This window comes from Amblyomma maculatum, chromosome 3, assembly GCF_055883805.1.
Source record: "Amblyomma maculatum isolate TAMU_Amacu chromosome 3, ASM5588380v1, whole genome shotgun sequence".
In the NCBI taxonomy this organism is placed as follows: Eukaryota; Metazoa; Arthropoda; class Arachnida; order Ixodida; family Ixodidae; genus Amblyomma; species Amblyomma maculatum.
The window spans coordinates 30621955-30641739 of record NC_139346.1 but is presented as its reverse complement, the minus strand read 5'-3'; the positions used below and the strand labels follow the sequence as shown (position 1 = coordinate 30641739).

General features: G+C 44.9%; 1 protein-coding gene across 1 annotated transcript in view; it reads right to left on the bottom strand.

Moving 5' to 3' along the window:
* The window catches only part of LOC146194444 (aminopeptidase NAALADL1-like), a 99540-nt gene extending 87896 nt beyond the window's left edge, over nucleotides 1-11644 (bottom strand). The window contains exons 1-2 of the mRNA XM_084597412.1: nucleotides 11482-11644; nucleotides 8393-8477 (exon numbers count right to left, since the gene is read on the bottom strand). Coding sequence (XP_084453538.1) covers nucleotides 8393-8424 — 32 coding nt within the window. The 5' untranslated portion in view covers nucleotides 8425-8477; nucleotides 11482-11644. The remainder of the gene's footprint in view (nucleotides 1-8392; nucleotides 8478-11481) is intronic.
* Between the last annotated feature and the right edge of the window lie 8141 nt (nucleotides 11645-19785).

Sequence of the window (19785 nt, the reverse complement as noted above, 5' to 3'; positions counted from 1 at the left end):
ATGCCATCAATTCCGCTAGCTTTGCTCTTAGCAAGGCTGGCTAAGGCCCATTCAACTTCACTCTTCAGGATGCCCGGCTCGAGATCAGTGATCACAACTGTCTTATGTTGGGTTTGCACATTCGGGTCCTTCTTGTACAGTTCTTCTGTGTATTCCTGCCACCTCTTCTTTATCTCTGCGGCTTCAGTAAGGTCATTGCCTTGTTTGTCCTTTATTACGCCCAGCTTAGCACAGAAGCTTCCTTTGATATATTTGATTGTCTTATACAGAGCTCTTGTGTTCCTTAATTGGCTGTTGTCCTCAACTGCTTGGCACTGTATGTTCAGGAAGGCATTCTTATCTCTCCTTGCTATTTTCTGAAAATCCGCATTGAGAACCTTGTATCTTTCTCTTTCCCCCATAACTTTTGCCATCCTCCTTTCCTCAGCTATTTGCAAAGCCTCTTCAGATAACCAGATTGCTTTCTTGCACTTCTTTTGCTTTGGAACTACCTTAGTAGCAACTTCTTGTATTATATCGCGAACATCAGTCCACATCTCTTCGGGCTCTTTGTCTTCTAGATCTAATTCTTGAAATCGATTCCTCACTTCCACAGCATATTCTAATGGAACTTGATCCAGATTATACCTGAAAGGCCTTCTAGTTTGCGTTTTCCTCAATCGAAGCTTAATCTTGGCAACAAGAAGCTGATGATCGGTGCCACAATCGACCCCAGGCCTTGTTTTTACTGCTTGTATAGCGCTTCTCCATCTCTGCCGGCAAATAATATAATCGATCTGATTCCTGTACAGACCGTCCGGTGAAGTCCATGTGTACAGGCGCCTCTTGTGCTGTTGAAAATGAGTATTCGCTATGGTCAGGTTGTTTTCTTGACAAAACTCTACTAGCCTCTGCCCAGCTTCATTTGGCTCACCAAGACCGAACTTGCCTGTAATTCCGGATATTTCTTCACTCCCTACCTTAGCATTCCAGTCTCCTATGAGAAAAACTACGTCTGATGATGGGGTGCGGTCTAAAAGGCATTGTAGCTCCGCATAAAATCTCTCAACGTCAGCTTCTTCAGCAGTAGTGGTCGATGCATAGACTTGGATAACTGTTATGTTGAAAGGGTGACCTTGGATCCGAAGTGAAATCATTCGGTCGTTTTTGGGGTTGTACCCTAGCACTGCTTTGCCCATTCTTCTGTTTACTATGAGAGCGACCCCATTCCTTCTCTTGGATTCGTGCCCACAATAAAAGACATAATGGTCGCCGGAGTTAAATTCTCCCATTCCGGTCCACTTGAGCTCGCTGATACCCAAGATATCAATGTTCAATCTGTCCATTTCTCGCTTGACGATATCCAGTTTACCTTGCGTCATAGATCTTACATTCCATGTTGCTATGTGATACATCTCCTTGCAACATCGGACTTTCCGGTCGCTGTTGGGAAAGGTTGAGGGTCGCCGGAGAAGGGGTAGGCAGCGAACGCGATGGTTAGATGGCATCCTCGAGGCACTGCAGATGAAGTTATGTGATGCTAGGAAGATAGTGAGAGACCGGAAAGCGTGGCGTGACATTGTCAATAGGGTCACGAAGAGTCGGACACGACTGAACGACTGAACTGAACTGAAGTATCGCTTTAAGATTAGATGCAACAGTGCCTTTAGCACCGCCTTTTCAATCCGCCATTTTGTAAACATTATTCAAGTTGCTTTTTTCGGAAAGGAAAGTGCGCTGTCTGTCTCACTTCTGCGTTGACATTTACACTTAAGATTAACGGCATATGACTGGAGACCCATATTCCTTTAGTTCGCATCCCTATCGCGAACTAGACTGCAACCTGACTGCTGCATGGAGATGTTAATTGGAAAGCATAATGGGTAGACAATACCCTGAACGCTGCACAAAGAACGGTTGCGTCACAGTTTTAAAACAAAATAATGTGACTATTCTTGCAGATATGTTTTCCCGCGCGTTTTGTACGCGTCATCTCAGTTCTGGGGCGACAGCTTTTCGGCCGAACGAGCCCAATACGCTATCGCGAAAAATGATGGCATCACTGCGTCGGACATAGTCCGCCGTAGGTGCAAATGAGCCTAAGTCATGTCCAGAAGACTCACATGTACAGAAATAGCAGATTTTGGAGAGCATGCACACTCCTCCTCAGGGAAACTCATTTTCAGGGATGTGAACGAAGCCGGCATTTTAGTCGTCGGGTAAAAAAATTGGTCTCTACTTCATTTAATTCGGCGATGACTCCTTTTGAACCGGCAAAGTTCCCTCATGTATTCCACTTAAAAAAAGAAGAAAGAAACAACAAAATAGTTTGGCTGCCCACTAACCGATCCCGTGAAAGAAATTACAGGACTGCGCATAAGTCTGCTTAGAGTGGAAATGGGGAAAGCCAATTTAGAGGTGTGGCATCCGTAGTCATTGGCATACCTATCACACACATCATTATCAATCGCTACTACCATCATGAGCATTATCACTCATCGCAGGGTCATTTTCATCGCTACTGTTATCATTATCATTGTCCTTAGCTACACCGTCAATGTGACCGCTACTGTAGTTCTCAGGATGGAAAAGGAAAATTGCGATATATATTTCACCAGCCCGGCATGGAGCAGTGGATTGCACATTTGGCTGTGGATCAGAGGTGTAGTGGTCCGATTCCTGATGGAGGCAGATATCTGATTCGTAAGCATTGTATGGCTATGTCGACAGTTTCATGTCACCAGGATTTGTCATCACGATTAGTTCGAGCAAAACAAGTTAAAAGAAAAAGAATGATTTCATTACATAGACGATGAGAAAATCTCTCTGGGGCAAAAATGAGTAAATGTGGGTTAATTATATAATATGTTTTTACGGGATGATGGGCCTGCGCAGAAAAAGCCACACAGGAAAACACAATCGGCTGCGGCGATTCCCTTTCGTTTTCTACCTCTCGCGCTAGCGCTGCACGCTCTCCCCTCGCGCTCGTCCCGCGCGCCTCTTTTTTATTCGTCTAGCATAGCGCGCTCTTGGTTAGTTAGGTCATATGTCGTAACATCTTTCCACCAGAGAAAGGGCGGGGGAGGGGGGGGGGGGAATCAAGGTAAAGTCCAAGTTAAAGTCTGACCCGACACACTTCGGAACTTGTGATCGCGATACCCCCTTTACAGAGAGGTCAGGCCGTGCTTTGATGCAGGGTTTCTTGGGGTGATGCAAAGCTAATTAAGTCAATCAGACGTCTAAATAGCTTGCAGGGGTAACAGCGACGTCCGTCGAAATGAGATCACGTGGTACTGACTTTCGGTGACGTAGGCCTAACTTTCGTTGGCGAGAAATTTGAAATGTTTGAACGTGAACGAGTGGACAAAGTCGTAATTTGCGTGCACAAACGAGTGGTAATGTTTGACACTGTTTAAAGAAAGGTAATCAATAAACTGCTGTCTGAAAAACTCTGAGAGCAATGCAGAATCCGCAGTGGAGAAATTCAAAAGCCTGAGCGTTACTGCGGCGTTGCGCCAACCTACGCTCCGTTCTGTTGACGATCCTGGTTAGCTCAGTTGGTTGAGCGACTTCCCGTGAAAGGTGTTGGTTCCGGGTTCGATCCCTGGACCAGGACGTTTTTTTCTTTAACTACGGAGTTTCTGAGAAATATGTACCATTTTCCTTTGTAGCCGCATGGCTGCGCTTGGGTAGATGACAATGAGTAATCACAACTTTATTTACAATCTTTTGTACCATGAGAATTCAAAAATTTATTGAAGAGCTTCTCTTTCTCTCTTTGTATTTTTAAACATTGTTTAATAATAAATGGCTTTCGAGATCATTGTATATGTCTTAGCGTAACAATAGGGAATGACTGGGAGTATGATTCGTGACTCAGTCAAGAAGACGTTATAGGCATCATCGGATGTTGATGAGCTATAAACTGTCTTTCGCACCAATTTAAGGTGGAACGTGTTAATTGTCGCCTTGCTAATACTTTTAATCATTCTGGTTGGGAGGGTCGCCACACGACAACTCGGCTTCGATCTATGCGGCCGCATATACTGCAAGACCGTGGGTACGACTGCTTGGTTATTATCGGCGAAGATGATACGTTCTAGCGAAAGGCAGTATAGCGTGGGCTGTCACAAAGGTCGCCTTTTCAACAGAATTTCGCCGCCAATAGTTTTTACGCTAGATAAACCAAATCAACACACACTGAGGAGGCGATACGGAAGCGTTCTATTTTTGGAGATGCCTTTGATGAAAACATGAAATGGTTCATACTGCGCTTTGTTACAGTTGCCTTGCCTTGGGCTGCCCGGTGGGTGCAGAGAGAACGGAGCAAAAAGCTCCCTCTAAGGGCCTGCAGGGTAGTTAGCACAAATCCCGCCATCAGCTTTCGAGCGCATGCAATCGGTGTGGACAGCCATCTTTCAGTTATATTACGGCTTGAATTACCGCAATATTAAGCTGATGAAGATGTTTCTGAAGATGGAATGATGTAGAAAGGAATAAATAACTGAATGTCAAGCATTTATGCTGCGAAAAGAAATTGGCGGCTAACTCTGGCTGGCAATCAGTATCCCGACGATATACTGTTTATGTATTCGCGGGCGAGCTGATGTGTATGCCGATTGTCATTCATCGGATTGTGCCTAGGTTCCGATTCAACTTTTACACGTGTATCAGGGCTTATGTAAACTGCATAGCTGTACCAAGTGGAGATTAGCATTGTTGCACTCGTTGCAAGAAATAAGGAACCAGCTACAATTACTCCATTTCAAACTTAAGTGATTACAGTGTGCAATTACAGTGCCATATACGTAACTGATAATTCGAGAACTATAACCGATTAAAAATGTGCTAACTTTCATCCACTTCTAATGCCATAACGCAAACTGCTTCCGACTACAGCACACTTGCTGCTTCAAATGTTTCTTTTTTCACACGTCACTGATTTTCAGCAGTAGTTGTCTTTCAAAGTTGTCATATATTTTGCAACGTTCTGTTGTGAAAACATCAGCTGCTACAGGGAACACTGTCTACGAGTTGAGTACTAGAGAGTAGGGCCATGTTATATCGTGCTCACTTGCACGTAGTTTCGGAATGTTTTGAGGCCAGTTTCCACATCTTTTATGACTCGCCGCAGTGGTGACTCAGTGGTTAGGGCGCTCGACTGCTGAAGTGAAGGGTCCCGGTTACGTTGGCCGCTTTTCGTAATACGCGAAAGGCAAGGCGCCCGAGCACTGTGCGATGTTATGGCCCAATTAGAAACCCCGGGTGGGGAAATTCGCGTGACCGACAACTACAAAGGCTCTCGTCTCCTGAGTTTCTTTGGGCCGTTAAATCCTCCAAAGCAAAGGAAACATCCTTTATGAAGCACTATGCCTCGTTGTTTGGCTTGCGAAGAGGCGCTGAGGTCAAGGTAGATAAAAAGCTGAAAGTCTGTCACGAAGCTTCAAGCATCGATCGTGTGGGTGGTTTCTTTAGAACATCAGAGGCCGATTATCGCGTGGAAGCAATGCAAGGCTGGTTTATTCTTTGGCCAAACGCTATGGGGCTCCTTTCCTCGTCCTCCACTGGGCACTCATTTGGCTTTAAATCGAGGCATACTAACATACGCCAACGGAATTAACCCCTATAATTAAGACCGCATGCATAGAGGGCAACATGTCAGGAAGACATGTGGACCGTCACGCTGCCGAACATTTTGATGCAATCGCAGCTTCACAGACACGTCGGCCCTATGGGTTTCATTTTTGTTACGTTAGTTGCTTTCAGCGGAATGTGCGGCTGAAAATGATGTCCTCCTCTCCCCACTCAACCGATCGCACGACTCAAGAAAAAAAGAAGAAAACAAGTCGGGATGACGCCCCAATACTGTCCGTTCCGCACGTGAAACTTAGAGACGCCCAATAAGCGGCCGCGCCAGTGGGTTGGTTTGCGCGGCAGGATGTGCCCCACAAATCGGTTGCGAGTAATCGCCTTATGCTTTTTTTTATGTAAATTATCGGCTCCACGCCAAACTTTCCCATTTGGCCGGAATACTTTTAAAGACAACCTCTATGAAATCCTTGCATTAGAATTTCGCCGCAAGAAGCATTTCAGGAGCCCTTTAAAATTCGAATGTTTGCTTCCTTTCACAGCCCCGAGAAACAGGCATACGATGTGATTCACACGGGCGATTCGGGGCACTGTAGGAAAGAAACATCCTCCCCGCTGTGCTCTCTACTCCGTAGGCTCATAGCTGAAATATATGGTGCACTATTAGCTATGTACTCGCGTTCATTCATGATCGCAAGAAAAACTATCCATTGCGGAATTGGCTTTAGATGTCCGCTAGAGAAAACTGAGCTTCAAGCAGCTATAAAAGGCAGGATGTACACAAAACCACAGCTGCTTTACTTAAAACGTTTTTCTACCTCATTAAAAGCAGCCATTCAATGCCAAAATGAAGCAACAACATATCAGATTAGGAACATCTTTATAGTTAGTAATCAGCTGACTTAAACATTTAGACCATTCAATGCACCAAGTTCTTGAGCTGTCAACGCGTTCTAAATGTGTCAAACACCACAGCTCAGATAGTGTCTGCCCGACAGTTTCTCACACACAGGTAAAGGCAAGACAGTCGAGCAGCATGCCGACGAGGTCAGCGTGTCTTAACGGATACATATAGCTACAAATTAATACCGAAGAACTTACTGCGGTGGGATTAGAACGTTTCTGCAGCCTCTACAATAGCTTGATATGCCCGTTTTAAGTTCATGGCTTTATATATTCTCCAGAATTACGCGCCTCATTAACCAGTTCAACTGCGCGCATAAAGCAAGCACCAGCGTAGGACTAATACCAGAGTTCAGGGGCACGCAGTGACCGAATCCAAGCAGTTCACGCACGGTCTGTGGAAAGTGCCAGGCGGGTCTCTATGCGCCCCAGAGGGGATAAATTTATGTTGACTAGCCGTGCTTACGGTTTCGTGTATTCGCTTACTTGAGCTTAGTCGCATGTAAGCTTTCCTGAAGCTATAAGGTGCCCCTAATTGATTGCTTGTAATCAATTACATTTGCGTAATTTCAATCAACTGATTATTTTTTCAAAGCCAGCGTTTGAAGCAATTAATTTTTTTTTCGTAATTGATTACCAGTTATCAGTTACTTGTGTGGAGAAAAGACATATTATAATTCAGGTAACACTGATTCAATAATTTCCTAAACCATTCGGAAGCAATGCAAACTGAAGAACAGGCGATTCGAGAAATTCATCACACCAGTGGCTGTGAGCATCGTACGCGAAGATCACTTTCCAACTACCAGTAAAATCATCTACAATCGAGTGTCATCACATCACTTGAACGCATGTCCACTCTTTAATTGTTATTCGTGCAACTTAGGGTGACGTCATATCTTTCAGTAAACTACCTTATCGTCCTGCGCTATTGCTTATGTTCCCGCCGCCAATTTTATCATACATACTTGTAATAAATAATATCTGCAAAAGTTTGCAGGCTAAACCTTATTCTCAAAACTCGGGTCACTGCAAGAACGGCGGTGCAAAATTGGGCTTCGACTGTAGTGAAACATTGAATAGACAAACTACGCTTTCATGCAATGGGTGCATTCGATCGAGACCTGGAAAAGTAAATTGCATTCCAAGCACGAACGTTTGCAATAACCTTGCGTGCAGGCGGACAATGAGTACCTGCCAGCCCTGCCTTACAGCACCGCGGCTATCGTGGAACGCTCTATTATACCAGAGCTGCGACGTAGAGCAACTCAATAGGCAAGCGCACCTACTCTTCTAGAACCCCCATATACTGCCTATGGCACAAGACTGGCAGGTTGGCGAGCCATGAAAACGTGGTTATACACCCCAGAAGAGTCCAGAAATCTATTCCAGGCTTATAAAAACCGCAATGCTATTTCGAATGGTGAGTACCTGCCTGCCATGTTTGCATCAAGCATACAAATCATTTCTCAGTAATCTGCTGTCAAAAATATTACCTCTTATTCGTTCTTGTTTAATGTTTAGGTGAGTACAACGAAATATTTCTGTAACTTTTAAACTTAACCGGTACATCTAGTGGATGCGCAGCACGTTGAAACGACCCGTTGTTTCCGCTCCTTCAAGCGTGGTTTATTAGGCTCCCCCTCAACCCTTGTTCAGTTCTTTTTCATATTGTGCATTCACCTTCCTGTCCTTTTTTTTACTCAATGAGTGGGTCTGTAACTAGAGAAGACTGTATACTATCATCACCTCATATTTTACGGCGGAACTCAAAGGTCCACTTACTTTTTTTTTCTGTAGCATTCACAACAAACCTCTACTATGGTTAATAGATTACCACACGATGCAAGGATGGATAGAAACTTGAAATCTTTCACTTAAGTGCATGTTAGTAGAGCTAGGCAAACGCCCTTCTACTCACTTTGTTTTATCTTGTTTTTCGTCGTCAGTCATGGTGAAGGGCCCTCGTAGATCCTCGGCTACCGTATCCTTTTTCCGGGGGTGGTCTTCATGGAAAATTGGAAAGTTGGGTGGGATATAACTAAATCGAATTTCCTCTCAACAATTTTGCTTCATGTGCACTCTGCCCATATGCATTCATGCTGAGAACAACTAAACATCCGTCTGTAAATTCCCCTGCCGACCCAACCTACTCTGGCCCTTACTTCCCCGACTGCCAGCAAAGGCGTCTCGAGTCAGCCATGGTGCCTTCGCGGCGGCCATTTTTATCTAGACCTCACATTTAATCAGCCCGCAATAAACACTGAAGCACTATACTGCAGTTACTAAACACCGCAGACTTGAATGTGTGCCTATTCAAATGCGTGATTGACGAATTGCTGGAAGAAACAGTTGTTTTTGAACTGAGACTGAGCAAAACGGCGGCCGTTACTAACATCCGGAAATAACGCAGAAAGGAGTACAATCGGACCCGCGGGTGCTTTGTAACATCTGCAGTTGTGGCTTTTCGGCTTGTTTTGGAGCTTCAGAAACCTCATTTTAGAATTCTGAGGGACGTCAACTGGTACTCAATAAATTTACGTCACTGCAACCGAACACCAACCGCCAGTTTGGATTACAGATTGTTTGCCCTAAGTATCATAGCTTAAAATTGCATACGACGCCGGCGTTCTTGCACCCGGTGCGCATTCGTTTCCAGATGGCTGCACTGCACAGTGTTCCCGCGCAGTAATCGTGGCGGAAATTATGAAAGCTTAAACATTGAAACCAACCTACGACTCCAAAGCCATGGAATTCAGCCTCCAGCGTTTTACTCTATACGCTGCCCGAAATTGGTTCAGACACAGGGGGCTCGGTTTGAGTACGGTTCTTGAATGTCTTTTTCTACGTCATACCGGGTAAGGTGTTCAACTTCCCGACAAGACGTCAAGTGCACATGCTCTGAAAACGTTTGTGGCAACAAACAATTCCCAACAAGCATAAAACCTAGTTACGATTAGTTTAGAACAAATCGGTCACATTAACAGCTTTTGAAGCGAAAAGTAATATTTATTTGCACTTGACCTTTAAAGAGCCTCAGATAGCAAACATTTCCGGGCGCCATCTACCAAAAAAATAAGCAATAAAAACCGGCGCCTTCCGCTGGCCGCCGCTGGGAAATACCTCGTTATTAAAAGGGCATATTTTGTAATTTCGAAAAAATTCAATATTCGGGAGAGTGATTACGCGAACATGGTGGATACCATGGCTGAGGCTTCCTTCTCGCTTGAAAATGTGAACAATAAATGTCACCTGCTCTCACACCACTCATTTCCGACGCCTACTAAGAATGCATGGGATTTGTCGAACATTCGAAATTTCCGTTGTGAATTTGCGTGTGTAGCGCCGCTAGGCACATAGTGGCATTAGAGGAAGGTACAAGCGCTTGTCCAGATTGTCCGGTCATGGATTCGCGGTTCGGCATCGCTGAAATCAGAGTTCATTCGCACCGGCGCATTATGCACTGAGACTTCAGGTAGAAACCAAACGTGCGAAAGCTTGGTACGAAAACGAGTATAAACTTTTCATACAAGGCACGATGTGGATGGTTTTGTCATGTATGCCCAGTACAAAACTGCTACTACTTTGGCAGCTCAGATTCGACTGCTGAAATATTCTCATTTTCTTGAGCGAGGAATGGAGGCCATAAGTTAGAAGATCGCGAGTTCAGCGCGTATTTCTTCTGCTGCATGCACTGATCTTTGCTATAAGGCTGTTGAACAACAAGCATGTGATTTCTGAGCCAGCGTGTTGGCTAGTAGACATTGAGTATTCACAGATGTCACATTACCGGCCATTTGCTTGCATCAGAATCCACGACCGCGTTCTACTTTTTCCCCAGTGATCATACTGCCAAAATCTGGCATGGACACTGCGAATGTCTATGTTAACGCAGTAGTTTTACACTTTTTTGTCTTGTCTCCTCATTTCCAACACTTGCTATCGTCAGAAAATGACGTTAAAAAAATTGGCAGTAGCTTACAGCTCTGCTATGCCTGGATATACGTAGCGTAAAACTACCGTTATTCTTGGTGCTGAGTTTACACTTTCACTGAGTTTCCTCGTGTGTCCAGTGCACCGACGAGTCTTGGAATCACCTTCTTCATCCTCCTCGTCCTCCTCCTCACTTTCCTCCAGCCGATATTGCTGTTGTTTAGTGGCGGCCATAGCACTTCGTTTAGCTTCTTGGTGACGTCTTTTCGCTAAGCGCTCTTCTCGTTCTGGGAAGATTCAGTCTTCCGGGCCTCTCTCACAGCCACTCTGGGAAATTGTCTTGTCGTGATGTACATCGCGCGCCCCTTGTCGAATACAACCAGCATTTCATTGGACGAGTAAAGTTCACCGGCGTTTTATAATTCGGCTGCAGGAAAAAAAGAAGCTTTATTTGTCATTCGCGGAATCTCTATTATTGTCACTGTAGAAAAGGGGAAATATGAAAAGTTTCACGATCCGGGGCGTGGCGCAGTGGTAAAGCGCTGTGCTGGGGATCCAGGGGATGGCGATTCGATTCCCTAGTGGAAGACAAAGTTAATAAGTTATTTTGAAGTATCAATTCAATGGTGATTGGGCATGAGACTTCTGGTTGGTCGCTTCAAATTTGGCGGCTCTCGCGCATGCGCATAACGCGCGGCACACAGTCACGCGAACCTCGTCTCTGACCAGCATAGTGTAGATTCACGCTACAAAACGTCGTTAGCGAATCTTGAAAATGCCCACGTTCTCACGAACAAGTGGACAAAAATGCTCTTCGGAGTGCTTTCCGGACGTGGACAGAGACAAGCATGGTAGTCTTTACAAAACTCTCACTGCGATTTCGGTCGCACTGCCCCCACCCCTTCCGCCCTTGGAATAAAAATATAGCGGTCATGCAATAAGTGGGGTGCAACCTGTTTTGTGCCACGTGCCCGACCTGCGTCGTGTTTTCTATCAAGCATTTACGATTCATATTACCAGCTGCTGAGTTATATTAGGTATTCGTCGATAAGCCGTGACTGCGTGCAGGACACTTACCATTTGAAGCGCTGCCCACACAAAAAGAATTGAATGAATGTCCCAGTGGTACCTGACGCCACGAAACTTTCTTGACGTTCACTTGCTGCAAAGCACGCTATAATGTCCCAGTGGTACCTGACGCCACGAAACTTTCTTGACGTTCACTTGCTGCAAAGCACGCTATCCGGACTGCTTTCTGGTGGGAAATCTTGAGCGCCAAGCAGATAGTGAATCCCTGGTCCTGATAAGCCAGCAATTAAGGAAGCGCGAGCAGTAATTACGCCTCGTAAACGTCCCCTCAAAGATAGCTCTTGTCTTTCAGATAAGAAACATATTCTTTTCCTCTTACCCACTTGCTTCTTGCCTTGCACACCCAACAAAGAGGCATAATATCGTAGTCGCAGGTATATCTAAGCAGTGGCTCGCTAGTTTTTTTTTCTTTGCGCGTATCGCATTTTCCAAAGGTCAACAACAAACTGGGGCATGCTACTTACTCGTTTAACGGTGAATTTACGATGCATCTTGAGCTATGCACCTGAGTAAGGTGGGGGTAGGTTGTCCTGATAGTTAACGTCATTTGATGTTTGGATGTTCTGTAAGCACATTGTTATACGGATGAGTAGCAAACCTCGTTTGTCAGTGGCTTCCGACCAAGAAATTATGTCACAGATAACATGCCTGGTGGATAGTATTACATGGCGTGAATGAGCAATGGGAATTCTTGTGCATGTCTAGGTTAAATGAAAAACCCTTCAGCGGAATTGTTTTAGTCCTGCACTGTAACCACTGTCATCTTAGTGAAAGAAGTATCTTAGAGCAAGGAGTGTACAAATAACTACCTCAAAGTTGACTTCTTTTTTGTTTTGAGTAACCTCAATTTTATGCATGCCGAAAAGTTAGGCCTACAATTACAAGATGAGCCAACGTGTGCTTTAAAGAAACAAAAGCGAACGACTGGCAAAGGTAATTTGGCATATGGCGTAAGCAGTCGTTCTGGTGCAGTATTCTAGACTCGCATGACCGTCGTTCGGCGCCATATTGCTTCTCTGAATGATTCTCAGTATAATCACTTGTTTCAAATTTGCGGCGCGAAATTGTGATCTTCTGATATGGCTTTTTGCGATGACATAAAAATGACGGGGCCTTGAAAACGATATTTTAGCAGAGCCGTTCATGATGACTGAATGGTAAATATAAATAGTGGAGGAGGAAAAAGGAAAGTAAAAATGATATAGAGGAAAACCCTTTTGCTTGAATTAGAGATTAGGCGAAATGAACTGCCTACTGGAAATCTGATTTGCTGACGTTGTGTAGTGAGAAATATGGTATGCACAAACATGATACGACGATGACAAATAGAGTTTCATGACACAAAGGTTATGCATCCATTGCTGTAAATGGCAAACGTCACGCGCCACGTTTTCTATCCATTGAGGCGACCGCGAAAAGAACATGGTGAAGTTGACGTGTATTATAGGCACTTGATGCCTCAGGTTTGATAGCCACTGATTCTGTAGTAAAGTAAGGTGATACATCTTGTTCTAGCTGCAGAAGGCACTGGAATGATGTCATGCGGCTACATTTCGGCTACGTAACATTTTTGATCATTAATAATGCGAGGGCACTGACTCTCCTCCATTGCAAACGCTTTGCTGACATAGAACCGTCGATCAACGCGATTATTGTCCAGTGCCGGAATGGTGATCTGCAGTTCGGCAGCATTGCACATTCGAGCAACACCTAAAGCTTGAACTTTCTGCGGGTGACCAAAATATTTTAATGTATAAAGCAAGAAGTGGCAGTTGTGCACTGCTGCCGAAAATAGGACCGATTCTATTTTGCTCCTGAGAGTGCATGACTTTAAGTGTTTGTGGTAGGTGTACCACCACATGAGCGCAAATGAGTAAGGACTTCACAGATATTAGCAAGGTACTTGAAGTCCTGAGGCGCCAACTAAGAATAGTACTAAGGAAAGTGTAAAAAACTACAACAATACTTGCCATGGTGTTTGTGAGACCAAAATACAATCAAAAAACTTCGAAAGGAAGTTCAAAGCCTTTCAAAGAGAAACGAAGAGTTTGAAGCTGAAAACAGCAGGCGTAATGAAAAGTTAACACAACTGGAACAGTGTCAGCGATCGAACAACCTGAAAACAAAAGGAGTACCTGAAGAAGGTGAAGAAGGCGAAGGATTGGAAGCATTTTGAATGAAACGATTTCGGACTAAGATATAGATATGTCACTGTATCACGGTATCAAATCATGCTACAATACATCTGGAGTGTTCGCCACTAGGAATTGGCCTCGATATGCCTCGTGCAGCAGAAATCATCTTGTGAATGTTTGGTTGAAGACAGAACTTCAGTCCGAGCTCCAACACTTTGCGATGGGCTTCCGGTAGGCGGTATCCCCCTAAGACGAGAACCTTCCCACCAGGAGCTGGAAAGTGGTTGGTTGGTTTGGTTGGTTTGTGGGGTTAAACGTCCCAAAGCGACTCAGGCTATGAGAGACGCCGTAGTAGAGGACTCCGGAAATTTAGACCACCTGGGGTTCTTTAACGTGCACTGACATCGCACAGCATACGAGCGCCTTGCTTTTCGCCTCCATCGAAAAGCGGCCGCCGAGGCCGGGATTCGATCCCGCGTCCTTGGGAACAGTAGTCGAGCGCCTTAACCACTGCGCCACCCCGGCGGGGTCTGGAAAGTGGGTCTACTTATCATGTACACAGGGACGTGCAGAGTTTTAAAGGTAGTTGGTATGTTGGTCAGCCAACTCACACAACTCACGGTAATGCCCGCGATGGTGCGTATCAACCCCAAAGGACACAAGTAAGCAGTCCTTGTAGAAACGAGAGTGGTCCCAACATTCCGAAGAAATGATATATGGAACATCCTGCGGCAGTGGCTCTTGGATGGCTGGCGCCAACCGCAAAAAAACTTGCAATTCTATGGGACACAGGACACGTTTGGCGTGCCATGAGGCCAAACTTGCCTTATATGCGCAGACAGCTATTAGGGCTGCTAGGGTGGCAGGATTAGTGGGAAGGGAAATAACACTAACAGGAGAGCTCAATTCTTAATATTTAAAGGCGCGAATCACACGGGACAAACACAGTGAAGATGATGGCGTGAAGTGCCATCTCCAACTAGTTTATTGAACGCACAAAACATACATATTGCCGCAAAACCTTGAAAACTGTATTTGTTGTTTTTTATTAGCCATCAGCACGCGGCCTTATCATTCTGATTCTGGCAAGCATATCAATTTGGTTTGTTAATGCTCGATGTCGCGAGAAGCGCCTTTATCATTTTTTTTTTTATCGCTCAAGATGCGCCCAGATCTGTCTCGAAGATTCCGACCACTCGCGTATGTTTCTACAATGTTCCACGTTGTACTAGTAACAGTTTGCGATTGTTCTGAGCAGCCTTTAAATTGAGCGTTGACGTATGCGGCAGGTATTCTTTGTTCGACGACCGCCGAGCACGATTGTTGCTATCGCCGCCACCGAATCGCTTGGTTCTTTTCCGGACGCAAGTCAGCCCAATAAAGAATTAATTTCAGTGCTTGTATACCTGTGTGTGTTCACTTGTGATCACTTGTCACCACCACGTGGCAATATATAGGCTTTGTCATCACACGGGCAGACACGTCACTTAATATCAAATTTAACGTGATAGCCCACGCCCAAGAAATGTTTCATCCACCGCGTACAAAACAATGCAAGTGTCACTTGTGCACGAGCTGGCTTTCTTTCTGATATAAAATGCTTCGATCAGTTTCCCAGCTATCTTGTCTCTACCTTTGCGAAGGATGCTCACGTCAGAATAGCATGGAGCACTCTGAAATGTGCTTCGGCAAATGCGTGCCTTTTTTCATTTGTTCCACATTACGTTCATGTTCTGTCGTTCGCTCATCGATACACCGATCAGTCTGTCCTATCTAGGAGTGGCCACAGGACATGGGGATCTCGTAGACCACACCTTCAGCGCATTTCACATAGGGTCTCCTTTTCTTCGTTCCGCAGCCTCGTTCTTTGATTTCTTTGTCAGTACGCGAGCAAAGGCCTCCGAGCTTCCTCGTGGCTAGAAAAAAAAAACATCGGTACTCTATGGCGGTTAGCAGTTTCCTTCAAATTGTTGGCCACTTGGTGTATATACGGCGCCACGACAAGTTTCACTGCTTCATTATGGACGTCTGGCCTAGCTCTACCAGTAACCTTAATTTTTGCGGATGGCTTTCATCCACAGCTGTCACGAGCGAACGAGGGAACTCGGCTTCCAAGAGCATCGCCAATTGCTGATTAAAACTATTCTGCATTTTATGAGGCCATGACTTTCTGAGCTCGGAATCAAGGCATAGCGAAGCAATCCCTTATTGATTTCAGACATCTTAGGTCGCGCGAACAAAGACACACACAAGACAGAGTGTGTGTCTTTGTTCGGGATACTTGAGATGTCTGAAGTACTGCACCAACTAGGCCGACAACACATCTTACTGAAGCCCTTAGCGATGCAATCCCATAGCGAAGCAATCCCAATTTGAAGAAGGTTGCTAACTGCCAATGAGTACCGGTGGTTTCTTGAGCAACGAGGAAGCTCGAAGGCCTTTGCTCCCGTACTGAGAAAGAAAGCAAAGAACGAGGCTGCGGAACGAAGCACAGAAGATCCTATGTGAAATGCGCCGAAGGTGTGGTCTACGAGATCCCCATATCCTGCGGCCACTCCTGCATAGGACAGACTGGCCGGTCTATCAGTGAGCGAACGACAGAACATGAACGTAATGTGGAACAAATGAAAGAAGGCACGCATTTGCATTTCAGAGTGCTCGTCCTGTATTTGTGAGCCATGCTATTCTGACGCGAGCATCCTTGGCAAAGTACAGACAAGACAGCAATAGGGAAAGCCCCCCAGCTGGTGATGTAGTGACACTTCACTTCCTTTGTACACGGCGGAAGAGAAATTTTTTGAGCGGGGTCTATCACGTTAAATTTGATCTAGGTGATGTGTCTGCACGTTTAGCGATAAAGCCTATAAATGCATGTTTCGTGCGTTCAAGAAACTAGTTGGAAGTGGCGCTTCAACCCGTCGTCTTTACTGCATTTGTCCTGTGTGATTACAGCCTTCAAATATTAAGGATGGAATGTAATCAATTCGCCCAAGAACAAGTTCTCCTAAAGGTGAGCTCAAGGCACTAAAAAAGAACTGAAGCAAAACTGACAACTGAGCGATTTGGTACATCTTGGAAATTAAATAGCGCACACGCTATGTACCAACTCGCCCAATTGTCAGTTTTGCTTCATAAGCAAGTCTCAGGGCAAATTCCTAGAGACGAACGCTCCAGATGCATTGTAGAATGTGTTGATGCCATTAAGCGATCTGGAGTGGGAAAGAGGGGAAATTCCTGCCTGAGGCGCTTGTCGGATTTTTTGACGTCAACTAATCAGCGGGTAGCAGTGTCTGACAAGGAAGGGTATTTTTTTGTGCTGCCCAGATTTAAAAAAAAAAAAGGCTGATTGCGCTATTGAAGCCAATTTCAGGCCTGTTGAGATTAAGGCTAATAAGGTGAAAGAGGAGGCCCTGCATCTTCTGTCACGCCTAAACTTAGAAACCTTGCGGTCCGGCATGTGAAAAGCTGAAATCCTAACGCTTGAAGATTTCTTTTCGGCCAAAACGCATAAGGATATTCCGTTTCGGGCCATTAACACGGAACACTCCACTTGGCAACATGTTGTTTCTGGCTTCCTGCTTCAATAGCTGAAGAAACTCGAGTTGGTGGATCCTTTTCAGACACCTGATTTAGTGGGCGTCGTAGAGTATATCCGCAATGATAACCCTTTTCGAATCTGTGCTTTTAGCATTGATGTTAAAAATGTTTTTACTCGCTTCAGCACCGCAGTTTGATGAAATTCGTTAGTAAATGCATTACTATAGATAGTGATGAAAAACGCTTTGTGGATACTTGCGGTATCTCGGTGCCTTATTTCTAAGAATTATTATCTTTTTATCTTGTTTAAACGTTTTTAAACAGGAAAGGGCAATTATTTCTCCAAAAGTCTGTGGTTTGCATTAGGTCGAAAGTGGCTCCTGTTCTAAGCGATATTTTTCTTTCCAAAGTTGATGTGGCCATTGAAAAGAATATATGCAACCTTTCCAAGAAAATTTTCAGGTACGTTGATGATTACCTAGTATTTGTTGAACGTGCCGATTCCATAAGGTGCGTTGTAGACGTATAAACATTTTCAAAGAAAATGGGTTCGGCCTGGAATTCACTTTTGAAACGCCCTCCAATGATTGTTTACAATTCCTTGATATTAATCTCCGGTTCACGGATGAGCAGATTTGTTGGATGTATTCCCCTAGGTCGGTGAAACCACTTTTAGATTTTAAATCCAGCCATTCTAAGATAGTAAAATGTGGCATTGGGGTAGCCTGTTTAGGTTCTTGATTAAATGAATCTTGTCATTACTCAATGCACGATACCTTTACTGACTAAGTAAACAGGCTAAGACGTTTCCTCAGAACGTTCTGTCACTAGCCTGTAAAAAGGTTCTTAAGAGACTGAAGGAGGCTTACAGTCTTTCATCTGCGGACGCTAAGCAGGATAAGAAAAAGTCGAAAAAAATAGCTGTTCTACCTTATGTCTTCCACTTCTCGCACCAATTGAAAAATGTGGGCGACAGATATGGCTTGAGAGTTTTATTTTCTGCTCCGAAAAACGTCGGTAGCATTTGTGCTATATAGTTTACATCCGGGCAGGTGGCACCCCTTGCAAAAAACGAAAGGCCTGTTCAGTCAACCATGGTAATCGGTACATCGAATATACAAAAGGGGTTGTGTATCGCATACTTCTCTCCTGTGGCCGGACCTATATTGGGCAAACTGGCCGGGGCCTCAATGTACTGCAGGAACACGATCGGTCTCTGAAGAAACCTCCGTTGTCTAATCTGGCCAAACACTGCGCAAAGGGCAGTGGTTGCAGGCCGATACTAAGCGATACTGCTGTTTTATTTCGCCACAGTGGCCAACTAACTAGGGATATATCAGAAGCATATCATATAGCAAAAAAAAAAAAAACAAATGACCTAAACTGTGTTGTTCATCCAATGGTGATTCTCCATCAAAAAGAGTTTTTATACTTTGATGCGCTTAGTGATTTCTTCCTTTATTTTTTTTTTCGTTCTTTCTTTAGCATGTTTTGTACACATTGCCTCTTTCCTGAATAAAACTTTAGTTGTGAGTAAGCGCTTGTGGTGTATTTTCTTCCTTGACCCTTGTTGTGTGCGCTATTTAATTTCCAAGAGTATACTGTGCATCGCTTAGTTAACCTCCCTGCTTTACAGTTCTCCCCCTTTCTCAGGCATTTTCTGCGTTTCACAGGACACACACACATACATACACAAGCGCGCGCAAATACATAGGTACACGCACCCAAACACACAATAGCTGGTCATAAAGAGGCTGTTCGAAAAAGATGGGCAGCAAAGCCACAACAGCTAGCACTAATTGATACTTTGAGACGGTGATCGTTGTCCTCGGACATTGACCATGCTGGCTGCGCGGGCGCGTCTTCGCCAGTGCTGGAGCTACTTCGCAAATCTGTCGATTCCTTCAGTTTACGACGAGCTCCTTGTATGCTTTAGTTCCTGCCTTCAAATATCGCTGATCAGTGAATGTGGGAGGTCATTGGCGCTTATGAGGAGCAATGCCACTTTTCGTTCTCCTGCGCCAAGCCGTGGCGAATTCCTTCTTGCTCTTTAGCTGTTACGCGCTCCTCGCGTCTCACTCATCCCCTCCTTACGTAGCTGCTGCCGAATGTCCGGCAGTAATTATGTGATACGCTGAGAACACAACAAAATATTTTACTCGCCCTTACTGCAACGTGAGGCGTCCGCATCGCCGAATGCACCGCAGCGGCTTGGTTCATATAGAGCATCGCCATTTTTCATACTTGGCGTCATTATAGAGCGGCAGGTGAAATAGCTCTTTTTCTATAGTTTTTTTTTTTAGCTTTTCTTCTAAATGCATAGCCAGATTGTGCGGGTACATAACCTGGCACCGCCATACTGCACACGTCACGTGCGTCACTATTTGAACAAAAGGGCGCCAGGTGAAGAACTAGAGAGCCTACATGCCCGGGAGCCGCGGCGCAACATGTCGGCTCCCTAGAAAGAACGCGCTGCTGCTGCCACACAGTGACTGGAAAGGAAATCTATAGCCTCTTCTCTTCCACGCCACAAGGTGTCATTACAGGGCAGGGGGCCCTAAAACCCCTCAATAAACTAAAAGTAGCGCCATCTCCTCTCTCCTCCTCCGGCGGCGCCGCT